This window comes from Natator depressus, chromosome 2, assembly GCF_965152275.1.
Source record: "Natator depressus isolate rNatDep1 chromosome 2, rNatDep2.hap1, whole genome shotgun sequence".
NCBI lineage: Eukaryota > Metazoa > Chordata > Testudines > Cheloniidae > Natator > Natator depressus.
The window spans coordinates 3,875,897-3,891,186 of record NC_134235.1 but is presented as its reverse complement, the minus strand read 5'-3'; the positions used below and the strand labels follow the sequence as shown (position 1 = coordinate 3,891,186).

At 45.9% G+C, this 15,290-nt stretch overlaps 1 protein-coding gene across 5 annotated transcripts in view; it reads left to right on the top strand.

The window, feature by feature from the left end:
• ARHGAP39 (Rho GTPase activating protein 39) overlaps positions 1-15,290 on the top strand; it is a 412,713-nt gene that overhangs the window by 120,055 nt on the left and 277,368 nt on the right. For 4 of the 5 annotated variants that reach the window (XM_074943732.1, XM_074943729.1, XM_074943731.1 and 1 more), the window contains exon 2: positions 9,855-10,289. In XM_074943732.1, coding sequence (XP_074799833.1) covers positions 9,855-10,289 — 435 coding nt within the window. Of the gene's footprint in view, positions 1-203; positions 249-9,854; positions 10,290-15,290 lie in introns of all 5 variants that reach the window. The other variant, XM_074943730.1, reaches the window with a different exon arrangement.

Below are 15,290 nucleotides of genomic sequence, written 5' to 3'. Positions count from 1 at the left end.
TTAGAAAGACATGGCCTCTTCCAGAAAGATTTGTTCCAAATTAATGGTGTGACACAATGAGCGAACCCGTTGCACCAGTAGTGCATGTGCTGGATGGCTGTCTATTGGCTCCTGGGTGGAGATTAGTTTTGGGAGGGGAGGGAGAAGGGGTGCAGGAGGCCAAGAATTATAGTAGTATGATGATATGGTTATTCTCTCTGCAGGTGGCTGAATGGTTCCATATGTAGCTTTTTTAGGACGGTGGGCAGGTGAGAAGCAGGACTTTATTCCTAGTTCCTGTAGGTTTTTAAATCTATTGCATGCATGTTCTGCACTTGATGCCTGTGCTTTGTTTAATAATAAGCTGTTACATTTTGCACAAGTATATACATTTAGAATTAACCAGCAACTTTTACTGGCACTGAAAAGTAGCATTTTTTTCGTAACTCCCATCACAGCTCTTGGTTTTCTCGTCACTTTCTGCTCTGGCTACTCTAGCTCCTGTATCCTCTTGCTTAAGTTTTGTATAGTTTAATGAAATGTATCTGTGTAAACGTGCTTGCAACCAATGAATTTATTATTGGAGGAGGAGACCTGGGTGATTTAACAGATTTTTTTTTTTCCATTATCTTGGGAGTTCTTTGATATTATTCTGGTAGCATTTCACAGTGGGTAGAGGATAGTGTTTTACTGCTGCTGATCAGCAATTCTGTGTCAATTCTGCTCATGTATTCATCAGCTTGAGCTTTCTAGGGTCTGACACGCCTAGGAACTACAATTTGTCTTGTAGCTAAAACCAATGTTTTATTTAAAACATTGCAGTGGAATAACGTGTGCAATCTGAAACGTGTGTAATAAACCAAATTGTCCTGCTTGGAGCCTGAATGTTTAACAAAGAATCAAATCAACACAGATCTTTAAATTCTGAAAGAAATGAAAATGTAGTTGAAGCAGTCTTGCTTGGCAATACTGTAAAATGATGGTAAATATTGTAATCTTTAGGATAGTGTTAATTTCCTAGGTCAAAGATGACTAAAGTATGGCTTGCAGCTCCTCTTTTATTTAATATGAAGCCATGGCCCATGCTGACCAGTGGTCCCAGCATGCAGTGCTCCATGACTGGATGATTGATTGATTGGCTGAGGAAGTAGTATTTAATGATGGCACCTGTAATTTCCAAGTGTGGGGGTGGAAAGGCACGTAGAGAGCCAAGTAATTTTATCCCAAAAATGACTCTAAAAAATATTAGAGAAACAAAAACTGGTGGGTCAAATCTTAGTTCTCTTGTAATAATTCAAGCACGTTGTTTTAGTTGGGGTGGGATTCTTGCCATACCTTAGAGGACACCATAATTACAACCAGAAAAACTATCACAATTAGCTGACCTATTAAAAAAGGAAAAGAGAAAAATAAAACAAAATATAAGCAGTAAACAGTGTTTACTTCAGTTACAATCTTTGTCTCTCTGGAGAGCTGTTACAGATGACCCCTTTGCCTGTGAGTCTACCCCAGTGTGGAACACTTCTCTCGGTAAGAGAAAACCGAAGTGTGTATTTCCCCAAATCCAGTAAAATCATATTTTAATGTATCATATATGTGCAAAGGAATCTTGTTTAAGGATTGATTTGTTTGGTTTATCATGGATAATTTACCTCTGCTGATTTATTAACTGTTTAGGTTATCTTAAGCCCTATAAAGCTAAAGAAAATATTTTATCTGTCACTTAAAAAAGAAAAAAAGGCTATTTGAGTGGTCTTGAAACAGGCAAATTAATTAACATTAAGAATGTAAAATTCAAATTAAATCCCAGTGTTTCTCTCTCTGTTCATTAAGGTTAGCTAATGTTGGCTCTTCAGGAATATGTTTTAACAATCTGCTGTTTAACAGGATAGGCTCTTAGTACCTTGGATGACAATAGCACTTCAATATCCCATTTAAATTATTTCAAGGAAAAAATTAGGTCTAATCCTTGGCAGTGCTTTTGCAAACTCCATTTCACCAGTGATGCTGAGGTCAATGATGTCATCAGGTTGCAGAAGCAGTGCTGCAGTGGCACTCATTCAGCCACTCCATCCCTTGCTGGAGGGATGGAGAGAAACTTCTGGTCCCAGTTCCCCCAGCAGGGACCTCATTCTGTTCACTGCTAATCCTCCACTCCTCCTGCAGGGACTCTGGTCTCTCTTGGTTGGGCAGTCTCCCCTCTTTGTTATCCACACAGCCTATGAGTTGGTGCTGCCAGGAGTCAGATTGTCGGTAGAGCACACCACATCACAACACCATTTGACACAGCCCACAATCCCTGTCTGTGCAGTGTGGGGTGGCCAGGGTGAATTTCAGTGACATTGTGACCATGCAGCCAGAGTGACACTCTGGACTACTCTGGCAGCAGCCATGCTGATTAAAGCACCTAAGCGTTCCCTCTTTAGAAGGATATTAACTTGTGACGAGTGAACCGTTTTGTATGCAGACTAAAGTGTGTTCTGTAGCTTGCCACACTGAGCAATCTGCTTGAGGACCAAGAGGAAAATTACACTTGTAAGCAGACCCTGTTAAAAGAACTCCATCTTCTATGTGCTTATTACAGGCCTCTGCTGCGAAACAGTTCATTCTAAACAGAACCTTGAATCAATGACCACTTTTGACCCTGTTTTGCTTTGATACCTATCTCACTATTTCCCCCTCTAACCCTTGTTTACCAATAAATTCCAAACCAATTCTCTGTAAAATACACTCGAGTACAAGCTCCTAGTGATTGGAATTAGTATATTTCATAATCACTGCCGTGTCACAAGGGATATCAAAAATTTCCCCAAACTTTAACTCTTGTACTCTACTGTAACAGGTATCTATGGGTGGTAAAATTATCTGTCAAGGTAACTTTTCCAGACAACTACTGATATTACTGAAATTGTTAGAGGCTGTTTATCAAAAGATGTGTGAGGTTTGAATTATCGCTAGCCATCTGACTAGATAAGAACAGCCGTACTGTGTCAGACCAAAAGTCCATCTAGTCCAGTATCCTGTCTTCTGACGGCGGCCAATGCCAGGTGCCCCAGAAGGAATGAACAGAACAGGCAGTCATCGAGTAATCCATCTCCTGCCGCCCACTCCCAGCCTCTGGCAAACAGAGGCTAGGGACACCGTCCCTGCCCATCCTGGCTAATAGCCATTGAATAATGAGCTAGCTGTTGTAACAGTAGTGTAGCAATGCTGACTTGCTAGGTCTCCTTGATGGAGCTGTTCCAGTACCGGGCAATTGTGAATCAGCTGGAAGGCAGAGTTTGAGACTTACATTAGGCACAGAAACTAAAAGCTCAGAGCTACCTCCTCTCATCTCTTAAAGGAGTAGTGGTGGTTTTTCTTAAACAGTTAATATTGATCCGTCACAATTTTTACCTGGATTTCACTAGCAATGTCAAACACTCACCTAATCCTTCCTTCTAGTTTAACAGACCTGTACAGGTTCTCTCACAGCTTCACAGTTGTCACGATGTTGCATGCCACAGCTACTTGGGACTTCAAAGTAGCAGTGGAGACAAAACTGCTGCTCTGAAAGTGCTGGCCTCTGCCATAGGAGCCGAAGATTAGCTGTACAGGGCCTATGAAACACAACTGAGCATTTCTGATTCCCTCTAGGACAGAGCAATGGTGTATTTACAAGAGTGACTCTCACTCATAATTTTATACAATCCTCCTCATGCACCCAAGTGTCGGGGGAAAATTGACCCCTAATTACTGTGTGTGTGTGTGTGTGGGATAAGGCTCCATTTATTGCTGTAGGTAACCATGGGTGGTTGTTTCCTGACTTTCTGTTATGGTCGTGTAACAAAATAATTTGTTTCTGGGGAGACATGTCACTGCATCTGCACTGAACACACAGTAACCAGTGCCTGGACAATTAAAACTTGCAGGATATTTGATTCAAATAACTTCAAAGGTGGAACAGAGGGCCTGAAAGGCAGGGTATCCTTTCAGATCTCTAAAGTACACCCACTGCAGAGTTTCTACAGCAACGGGGCATAGTGGGCTTTAGCATTCTTTCAGCCTCTTGTATTTTTAATCCTGTATTCTTCTTGGTGGGAGGTGAGAGGGTGTGCACATTTCAAATGCCATCTGACTGAAGCTTGTTCCTTTCTCTATCTGTATAGCTTGGATACAATCTTTTTGAAGAAAGTATTAACTCCATTAAGAAGTCTTTAAATTGAGTCTTGGGATAGAGTTGATTCTGATGTGTTTTAACCAAATAAGCCATAATTTTTAACAAGTGTAATTAACCATGGGAACAATTTACTGAGGGTCATAATGGATTCTCGATTACTGACCATTTTTAAATGCAGGATTGGATATTTCGCCCTGTGGTTTGGTGAGGGGAGAGATCAAGGATGTTGCAAGAGAAGAGGTGGAATTGGATATAGCTCTGCTGGCTTTTTAATTAGCTTGCTGAGAAGTATGAAGTCTGTAGAGTGGATTGGATGCTAGGCCACTGATAACATCAAGAAATGGCTTAGCACTGGCTGGACTGTTGCATGTGTTATGCTGGGAGTTGAATGTCCCTCTGGAAAGGAGAAGTTGACTCCTGGTAGAGTTTACAGATGCTCTTGACTTTCAGTAGTCGTGAGGAGCATGATCAGAGGTACAGGTCATCGATAGTTCAGATGTTTTGTAAGATCTTCCAGGGCTTCTGTTGTCTGGCAGGGCCAAATTTCTGGAGAGAGCATGCTACTTGGGATGCAGGATTGATTTTTTGCTGTTTCTCTTGGGTTGAGTAGAGCAGTTCCAGGTTGACAAGAGGACTTGCTCACTTCAGTGGTTCTATAGGGTGTGACTTTGCTCTTTGTCACCTCTCCAGACAGAAGCCTGATAGGATAGATGGGGCTTATACTGTGCTCTGCAGGCCAAGAGAGAGCTATTTCCAGAGTCAAGGGCCTTGCCCTGTGAATGTCCTGCCTCCCCAGTCCTTAGATATTCCAGTGCAGGGGCTGCTAACTCAGGCACCCTAGTTGAGGTCATCTGTTGTGGCAGTAGATAGGGGGGGAAAAAGCTACCCTTTCAAGTAGCTAAGAACCAAAGTGTATAGGGTCTCGTAGATCAGTGTCAGCATCTTTACATTGCACCTGGGAGCAGATGGGAATCAAATGCAGTTGAGAGCTGGGATTTTCATGCTCCATTCATCTCATGCTCCCAAGCAAGTGGACAGCCACACTTTGCACCAGCTGTCGCTTGTGTGTGACCTTGAAAGGTAGCCCTGTGCAGAGTACATGGTAATGAGTTAATCTGGAGGTCATAACAGCTTAGGCAGCAGCAAGAAGATTCATGTCTCAGAGAAATGATCACAGTTACCATATATGTGTGTTGGTGGTGGAGGAGGGGGGGTTGAAGAGGATGAGGGAGGGATTTCTCCCTATCCCCCCACATGGGAACATATAGATCTTTTATTCTCAGTATCATAACTGTCAGCTTTGGAAAACGCCACCTGTACGGCATGACCGTGCCGTCTGTCCAGAAAATGAGTAGCTCCAGTTTCTTCTATGAACTGAAGCAGACAACACGTGGTATCATTGGCATCCCTTCTCTATGCCAGTAAAATGCACTTTGGTGTGTACTACCACATCTTCATTCTCATGTGGCACCTTGTAGAACACTGGCAACATTATGAAGTGCAACATAACACAGGGAGTCTGCTGCCTAATGACGATACTGTCTTTGCTGTTGTCGCATTGCACCCTGCAGTGATTACAAAGCTCTCTGCTTTTTTTTAATGTGTGAAGTAAGAAGACAGTAGCCTAGCCTGTCTGAATTCACCAGCAGTGTTCTTTGCAAGCACTGTAAAATCAGCAACAGGGGCTGGAATGAGAGGAGAAAGGGATTCCAGAACACTCCTACGGCACTGAAGGCTCCAGGTGATTGGTGCCATGACAGCTCCACCAGTGAAAGGATGATGTGTGGCTAAAGCATAGGATTGGGAGGTAGGGGCCTCTGGGTTCTCATCCCAGTAGACTGACTTGGTGTGACTGTGGGCAAGTCAAGTCACTTCAGCTGTCTGTGCCTCAGTTCCCCCTGTGAAATGCATATACTACTGATATACTAGTCCCGCAGCTGAACTGGTTAATGCCAATCAGTCCCTTTCAGATGGTGCTGTAGGAATGTTGAGTATTACAACTGGGTCCAAAGTGACTGGCTCTTCTGCTTGTGGTCACGGTGGCTCTTTGTTTCAGCATAAGGTACTACGCTCAGCATGCTGCTGTTAATAAAAGACAAATGAGAAAATGTGGTGGTGAAAAGCTTCCCCCCCCACCCCCTCCTAGTTGCTCTCAACTCTTCAGAGATTCAAAACAGTGCACACTGTGCAGGAGGCTGAGATCACTATTGTGAAAAGAAAGGGGCTCCGTGCAGCCCCGCAGGGCCCATGGTCTCCTGGATTTGTTTGTCTCTAGGCCTGGTAGACATAATTGTGTAATGCTTGCTGTTCTCAGATCTTTATTATTTGGATGGATTGTTTTCCCCTTTGCCTCCCGCTTGTGGTCAATTGTGTTAAAGCAAGTGGCTGAGGTGAATGTACCTTGGCCATTGATCCGTTGTTTCATGAAGGGCTAATATATTGAGTTGTGCCAGTTGATTAATAGCCCTGGTAAATTAAAAGGCTGAGGAGAAAGCAGGAGAGCTGTAAAGTCTTAACCCTTTCTCCAAAGGCCGGGGAAATAATGATGTAAAGAAGGGGGGAAATTCCTTGTGGAGCAAAGATATTTCCCAGCACGATGCGCCCGCTAATCCTCAGAATGCCAAGAGGAAGCTAAGTGCTCCAGTGTTGTGGTGGTGGTCTTGGTGTGCTCTGGCTTTTTCTCTCCGGAGATAGGGATTCCAATCCTGTCCTGGGTCACAGTTGGAGCTATTTTTACTGTTTCTAATGGGCCAAATACAGACTTCCTCTTCTAGGCTGGGAAGAGTGTGATGTTTGTGCTCCCAAGCCCACCCACAATGTGGAGTTCACATTCCCTCAGCTCCTCTGTAGAGGGGTCCTGGGCTGCTGGGAAGTGCCTAGCATTTTGATGCATGCCCTTTGCCATGCCAGGGGCACAAGAGGGAATCTGTGTGTATTGTCCAGGTGCTCCTGGGCTAGTCGGGTAGCAAATTCAAGATTGGGGTTGAAATTGTAGAGGGTCTGAATTTGCTCCCAGGTGTCTGCAGAAGTGATCTTCAGAGTCCTATCAGTATCTCTAGATCCCACTTCACAGGCTAGATGGAATCTATGCGGCTCTGGGGAAAAGTTCTGTCCTGGACAGGTTGACATGTATGTGTCTCCTTGGAGTGATGCTGACTGGGCTGGGGAGGAATGATCCTCTCTCCACAAATGTGATTTTAAACCCTTCCTTTCTCCTACATCAGCAAGGAAGCTTCTTTAGTGAGCAGGGTGAAACTGTTTTCTTGTTTGGTAGCTCAGCAGGCTACAAATAATAGTAGCTCACCTGGAGACTTGGGTGTCCAAATGTTTGGGGTTTTTTCGGCAGGGAGGGGGAAGGAGAAATGGTATGGGGCATAAATAGGCCATTTTCTGCTCAAGCTTTTTTCTTTTCTACTGGATTTTGGTCTGTCTCTGCACAGTCAGGAGTAGTATTTGACACATGGTGGGTCTGTCTGCCCTGCAGCTGGAGTGTCTTGAGCCAGCCGCCGCATCCACACTGCTATTTTTAGTGTGCTAGCTGGAGTCTCTGTCTGGGCAGGGAGGTTCGCTCGGGGCTGCAGTGTAGACATACCCTAAAGAGCTACAGCAGAGGGAAGCATGCTAATCCCTTCCATGTATACACAATTCCCCTGTTGCGGTTGGTTAGTTCCTTTTCTGCATCCAGTTCTGGACACCTGGAGTCTGCTGCAGAATGACCCAAAGCAGGATTTGTGCCATGGTAGTCAGTTTCCTTTTGCAGCTGGGTCTGTCAGTGCTTCTGAGCTGATGTGCAGTTGTAGCTGATGCTAGCTATTTAGGCATGTCCAGGAGAGTGGTGAATCAGGAAACGTGGCAGGTGGCCAACAGCATGTGCTGGAATCACCATGCATATCCGTTTCTCAAATGCAGCCACTGTTGCCGCATGCAGCCACTAGGGGCTTTTCTTGCAGGCAGAGCCTCTTGGGCAGTGATGGGGGGCGGCGTGGGGGAGAGCAAAGCAGTGGCCCCTACCCCAGTGCTGCCAGCAGGGGCTGGGCCCTGCCACCTTCTGGAGCCACAAACACGGTAGGAGCACAGGACCAGTGTGAGTTCCCCACCTTCCAGGTGGGACTCAGGCTTTGGGTTTCTGCCTTGGGTGGTTGGCAGCAGGCTCTGGCCTTGTGGTGGTGGGCTCCGTCCCTGAGATGCAGGGCTTCGGGCTCTGGCCCCGAGAATCCAGCCATGGGCTCACTCTCTGAATATTGCCCCTATCCTCCGCTGCCTCCTCAGCCTCCCATTGCCCCTGGCTCCCTTCCTACCTCTTCATCCAGGGCTTAATTTGTCCTTGCTGGGGCTGAATAGGGCTGTTGTGAAAAGCGATATTAACAAATATCACTTTTCACCGTAGCAGATTTACTAGCTAGAAAGTCTTTTTTTTTTTTTTTTTAAATGGGGGGGAGGCAAAAATATGCAAAGCAACTTACTTATGTTTCTGTTCTGTTTAGGTCCAGTAAAGAATAGACGGCTGTGCATTATGTTTATTATTGAGTCTGCAAAAAACCCCTACATAAATAAATACATATGCACGTACACATGTCCAAATCATTGTAATTTGTTTTTCCTAAGGTTGGTTAAGTATTTTAGGAAAAATTGTCAGAGCAGCCACCAGCAAGAGTTGGTGGCCGCACTCTGAGGCCACCCAAAAATTTGTAGTGAGAACTCCTGTGTAGAGGGTGGGAGGTGAGAGAATTCATGGAGGCTTTGTGTTGAGGAGACTCAAAACTAGCATAGCAATGGGTGCGGGAAGTCGAGACAAAGATATGGATGCTGGAAGAGCTTTGTTGGAGCCCAGGACTGAAATAGCAGGGTGTGCTCTCGGTGGGGAGTGAGGGCAGCAGCTGACTTCTGGGGGGGCTTAGGAATGGAGAGGTAAAAGGTGCTGAAGGTGAGCATCGAGATTCATTGGCATAGATGTATGCTACAGCTCTTAGCAGCATCATATCAGTCTCTGTCCAATGTTTAGCTCTCAGTTTTCATGAGTACTAAACGCCTTCTCACAAACACCAGTTACGCTGAATGTTGTCTGAAAGTCTGCAGCAATCCTGCAAAAAGGGCTTCTAAGATTCCCCTGGAAATAGATAAATGGGGCCAAATCTGGTGCTCAGGACTGCCGTTGCTAGTTGCAGTGGTTCTGTATTTATAGAAAGTGGCTCCATTTCCATATTATATGTGGTTGTTGCTGGACTCTGCTCTCTCTTAGCATCACCTTTTTATTCCTCTGTATTTCTTTACTATTTGAGAGTGCAACAGCATGCTAAGCATTTCTCAGCCCAGTCTCTGCCCTGAAGAGTTTAAAGAATCTGAATAGACAATGTACTAATGAGTGTAGTAGGGGGGTGGTTCAGGAAGCTAGAGGAAAAGGGTGTCAGTGCTAAAATGTAGCACATCTGGTCAGTGCTTGGATTTAAAAAACCATGACTTTTAGATGGTCATCAGATTAGCTCATTCCCCTCTGTGCTGTGAGCTGGGGATGGGGCAAGGCCTTTCAGAAGGTATGCATTTAAGGGAGATTCACTGGAATCCATAGCTTTGTATAGGGAATAGTGCAGGCTAGGGTTTAGGAAAACCTGACTCGCATCCCCTCCCAAGCAGCCTTTGCTCTCCACCCTGCCTCCCCAGCTGGTTCTGGGCAATTGCTACAGCTTTTTAATTGTCCCTCTTTGTTCTTCTCCCTCAGGCTGGAATGGGTGGAAATCATAGAGCCTCGAACGCGGGAGCGCATGTACGCCAACCTCATCACAGGGGAGTGTGTGTGGGATCCGCCCGCTGGGGTCCGCATAAAGCGCACCAACGAGAACCAGTGGTGGGAACTCTTTGACCCGAACACCTCACGGTTCTACTACTACAATGCCACCACCCAGCGGACCGTATGGCACCGGCCGCAGAACTGTGACATTATCCCGCTGGCCAAGCTACAGACCCTGAAGCAGAACACAGAGTCACCGAGGGCCTCCACGGAGAACAGCCCTGGGCGGAGCAGCAATGTCAGCAGGGAGGGCAGCACCAGCTCCTCCCTGGAGCAGGAGCTGGAAGGCAGCGAGAAGGTGCAAGATCAGACGAGGTCAAACCGTCAGTCAGCTCAGTTTGCTGTAGTGAAAGAAGAACCAGAAAGGTAAAGCAGAGCTCTCTCTATGCAGCATGTGACAGACTGGTGGGTAGTGAAATACCCTCAGCCAGGGAAAAGCTGTAATGAGCTTGTGCTGCAAGCAACAGATACTGTGTAACCCACCCCTTCCCTGATGAGCTGGGACTAGAGCCCCGGGTGGTAGGCAGCAGGCTCTGGCCGTGTACAGCTTGAGCTAGAGCAGTGGTGTCCAAACTTTTTTCCTCTTACATCCTCCCTGCCCCCCTTACCAGTAATAGAATGTGTCCATGCCACCCTGGGCTGGGAGTGGGGTCGGGGGCTGGGTGGTGCTCCCTCCCCGATCCCCTGTGGGGGCTGGCCTGCGCTCTGCCCCCACCCTTAATATTCCTCCACGCTCTCCTAATGGACTCCCCCCCCCCCCACACACACACACTTTGGGGGGAGCTGTACTAGAGGATAGCTTTTCTAGCTAAAGTGTTAATGGGCTATGTGCAAGAGGGCAATGTCATTCAATCATAAAGCAGTTATGTATTAGAGAAAGGGGTGTCACTGCCTCTGACTGCAGGGATACCTCTGTGCCGACCCGTAGGTGTAACTTAGTGCTGTCTCCTAAAAACACTTAGGAAAAGCAATTTTCTAAACTTAGAAATGCACCATATTTCACAAAATGGAACAATCTCCCCATCAGACCAGTTTCCAAGGCAAGTGACTTCTATCCCTTTTCTGTACCTTGTTGCGAATACAGATTGCCTGGCTGATCTGTTTGTGCCGACTCAGGGGTTTTCCAGCAGGGGTGACTTTCTCTTTTAAAAAGGGGATTTTCAAATTGAATAAAAATATAAAGCCACATTTCCTGGTATGTGGGCACAAATAACTAACTGCGCTCTCCAGTCAGGCAGCTGCATTGCACCTTCTTTGCACCCCTCTTTTGAGTTATTGATTTACAGTTTAGATGCCTACTACCTATTTTTTCCCCCATAAACTGTATATTATTGAAATGTAAATAAACTCCCCAGCCACATGTCTGCCTGAAACTGTACTCTTGCCATTTGCAAATAATTAGCAGAGAAATTTGTGCTTGTAACTAGGGTTTTACTTTCTCCCATCTACGTAACCGTGCCATGGCATGGCCTAGTGGTTAGACCCAGGGCTGGGTGTTAGACCTTCCGGGCTGTGCCTCTAAATTGGTGTGGTACCTTGGGGAAATCACTTACCGTGTCTGGTTCTCCATTTGTAGAGTGGAGGGAGACCTGAGCTTTGTAAAAACCCTTGGAGATCCTCTGGTGGAATGCACCATAGAAGTACTGAGTACAGTAGTGCTGGATTACCTGTACAGTGTGCTGCATTAGTCATCTTACCGTGCATGTGAGCACTGCTGCCTTTTCCTGGGAATTTGAGCAGTGTTCCTGTTATACCACCATCTTGTGGATGCAGCCTGCAGGCTATATAAACCTTTTATTTATTTATTACTTACTACCTACAGAGGATATAAATGGGAGTTTTTTCCTAAAAATGATCCCATTGTCAAACCTCTGGATATAATAATCATTCAGAGTTGCCATAGTAGCATCTACTAATTTCCCACCCTCCGCTCATTCCAGCAATTACTGCTGTCAGCAAAAAGAACAGGAGGACTTGTGGCACCTTAGAGACTAACAAATTTATCTGAGCATAAGCTTTCGTGAGCTACAGCTCACTTCATCGGATGCAGATTATGCTGAAATAAATTGGCTAGTCTCTAAGGTGCCACAAGTCCTCCTTTTCTTTTTGCGAATACAGACTAACATGGCTGCTACTCTGAAACCTGTTCTAAAGATGCAATCATCCTCTCTCCGGCTAAGTCTACTCTTGGAGCAGGTGGAGGGTGATTCTCAGCTCCTGTAAAGATATTCATGCTAGCTCTCTTCGAGAATAGTAGCATAGTCATGGTAGCACAGGCAGCAGTGCGTGGTGGCCTGGGCTAGTCAACCACGTACAAACCTGCCTAGATCCCATGAGTGCACAACTTGGGGCAGCTAGTCCATGCCACTGCTTGCCGCTTCCCGTGCCGCTTCCCGTGCGTGTGCAGATACACTACTATTCATAGAATCATAGAATATCAAGGTTGGAAGGGACCTCAGGAGGTCATCTAGTCCAACCCCCTGCTCAAAGCAGGACCAATCCCTAAATGGCCCCCTCAAGGATTGAACTCACAACCCTGGGTTTAGCAGGCCAATGCTCAAACCACTGAGCTATCCCCCCCTCCCCTCGATGAGAGCTAGCGCGAGTATGTCTATGCGAGCTGGGAATCCAATCCCACCCCTAGTTTCCCTGAGGCAGCATCTACACTTGGAGCTATCATTTAGCTTGTCACTGTTTCCTGTGTTGACTTATTGTAACTTCCCCAACCGTCTGCCTCCCTGATGCTCGTGTTGGCCATCTACTGTCTATTCAAAATACAACAGCCAACTTCATATTCTGGCTTGTTCATCATTCAGAATGTCTTACTCCTTCTTTGAATTCCTCTACTGATTTCCCTGGTCTGCCCCATCAAGTTCAAACTTCTTGTCTTCTTCTTCAAGGCGCTGGCAACTCTGAGCCATCCCATTTATCCTCCTTTCTTCTTGAAGCTCCCTATCCCTCTGCTCTGCCAGTACCAACTGGGTCTTCCCGCATGTCCACATCATGCTTTCTTTATGCTTTCCCCGACACATGGAATGCCTTCCCTGAACTGATGCCAAAGGCCACTACCTTCACCTCCTTCCAGTTCATTTCTCAAGTTACACTTCTGTGATGCCTACAAGGAACTGACCCACTGATGCTGAATGGGTGGAGAGGAAGTTGGTATAGTTGCTGTGTGTTTCATTTTAAAATGTATATAAAAATCATACATATTTTTGATTGCATTCCTCTCCTCCAGTCTTCGGATGTCATTTGTCATCTTAGATAGGCCCTGCCCTAGCTATGGGGACAGCGCTCGGCATACTGAGGGTACTACCAGAATAAATAACTGCTCCATGCCCTGAAGGTCACTCATTACATTTGGTTTTTCTCAGGCTAATAGGGGAAGTGATTTCTACAGGTGAGTGCTCTGCCTCCAGATCCCCAGCGTCTGAATCCATGGACACTTAGTGCTAACACCCCATTGGGAACAGGGAATGGCAGTGGATAATCTAACCAAAATTGGAACAGGGTAAGGCTTTGTAGACCAAGATCACCACCTTAAATTGCGGTAAATGTGAATAATTTGTGTCAGTGCTAGCAAGGCATAACCCTTCTATAGCCCCAACCCCAACCAGACCTTCAGGGCTGTTGGACCTGTGACAAAGTTTCTGCTCTACCTTGGTGGGCCTTGCGCTTATTGGCGGATTTGCTCGCCTTGGAGCTTCACAGCAGCCCTCAGCTTGGCCGTTTTTCTGAACCCACAGTCCAGGTCAACTGCTCGTGTGTCTGACCAGGAGTTGGGAGGATTGGGGGGGGAACCCGGGTTCTCTGGGTTCCAGCCCAGGGCCCTGTGGAACGCAGCTGTCTAGAGTGCCTCCTGGAACAGCTGTGCAACAGCTACAACTCCCTGGGCTACTTCCCCATGGCCTCCTCCTAACACCTTCTTTATCTTCACCACAGGACCTTCCTCCTGGTGTCTGATGATGCTTGTACACCTCAGTCCTCCAACAGTCCGCGTTCTCACTCTCAGCTCCTAGCGCCTCTTGCTCCCAGCTCCACACATGCACACCACAAACTGAAGTGAGCTCCTTTTTTAAAACCCAGGTGCCCTGATTAGCCTGCCTTAATTGATTCTAGCAGCTTCTTGACTGGCTGCAGGTGTTCTAATCAGCCTGTCTTAATTGTCTCCAGAAAGTTCCTGATTGTTCTGGAACCTCCTTTGTTACCTTACCCAGGGAAAAGGGACCTACTTAGCCTGAGGCTAATATATCTGCCTTCTATTACTCTCCTATAGCCATCTGGCCTGACCCTGTCACAGACCTTAAGAAAGATAAATTGATCCCTTCGGCACTTACCTGGCCCTATGAACATAATATCTGAGCATCCCCAATCTTTTAATGAATTTACCCTCATAATGCTATAAAACATAAGAACGGCCATACTGGGTCAAACCAATTATCCATCTAGCCCAGTAACTTGTCTTCCAACAGTGGCCAGAGCTAGGGGCTTCAGAGGGAATGAACAGAACAGGCAGTCATCAAGTGATCCATCCTATCTGTCGCCCATTCCCTGCTTCTGGCAAACGGAGACTAGGGATGCGTCAGAGCATGGTTTTGTATCCCTGCCTATCCTGGCTAATAGCCATTGATGGACCTATCCTCCATAAACTTATCTAATTCTTTTTTGAACTGTTATGGTCTTGGCCTTCATAGCATCCTCTGGCAAAGAGTTCCACAGGTTGACTGTCCGTTGTGTGAAGAAATACTTCCTTTCATTTGTTTGAAACCCGATGCCTATTAATTTCACTTGGTGATGCCTAGTTCTTGTGTTATGAGAAGGAGTAAATAACAGTTCCTTATTTACTTTCTCCACACCAGTCATGATTTTCTAAATCTCTATCATATCCCCCCTTAGTCATCTCTTTTCAAAGCTGAAAAGTCCCAGTCTTATTAATCTCTCCTCATATGGAAGCGGTTCCATGCTCCTAATCATTTTTGTTGCTCTTTTCTGTACCTTTTCCAATTCTATATATGAGATGGGGTGACCACATCTGCATGCAGTATTCAAGATGTGATGTAGGGCAGTGCTATTATCCCTGGAGGACAGGACAAGAAATAATGGGTTTAAACTGAAGCAAGCGATATTTAGGTTAGTCATTAGGAAAAACTGCCTAACTGTCAGGGTGGTTAAACACTGGAACAAATTACTTAAGGAGGTTGTAGAATCTCCATCATTGTTGATTTTTAAGAACAGGTTAGATAACACCTGTCAGGGAGGGTCTAGATAATACTTAGTCCTGCCTTGGAGCTGGGGACTGGGTAGATGACCTATCAAGGTCCTTTCAGTCCTATATTTCTGTGATACTTTCCTCATTATACAGATGGG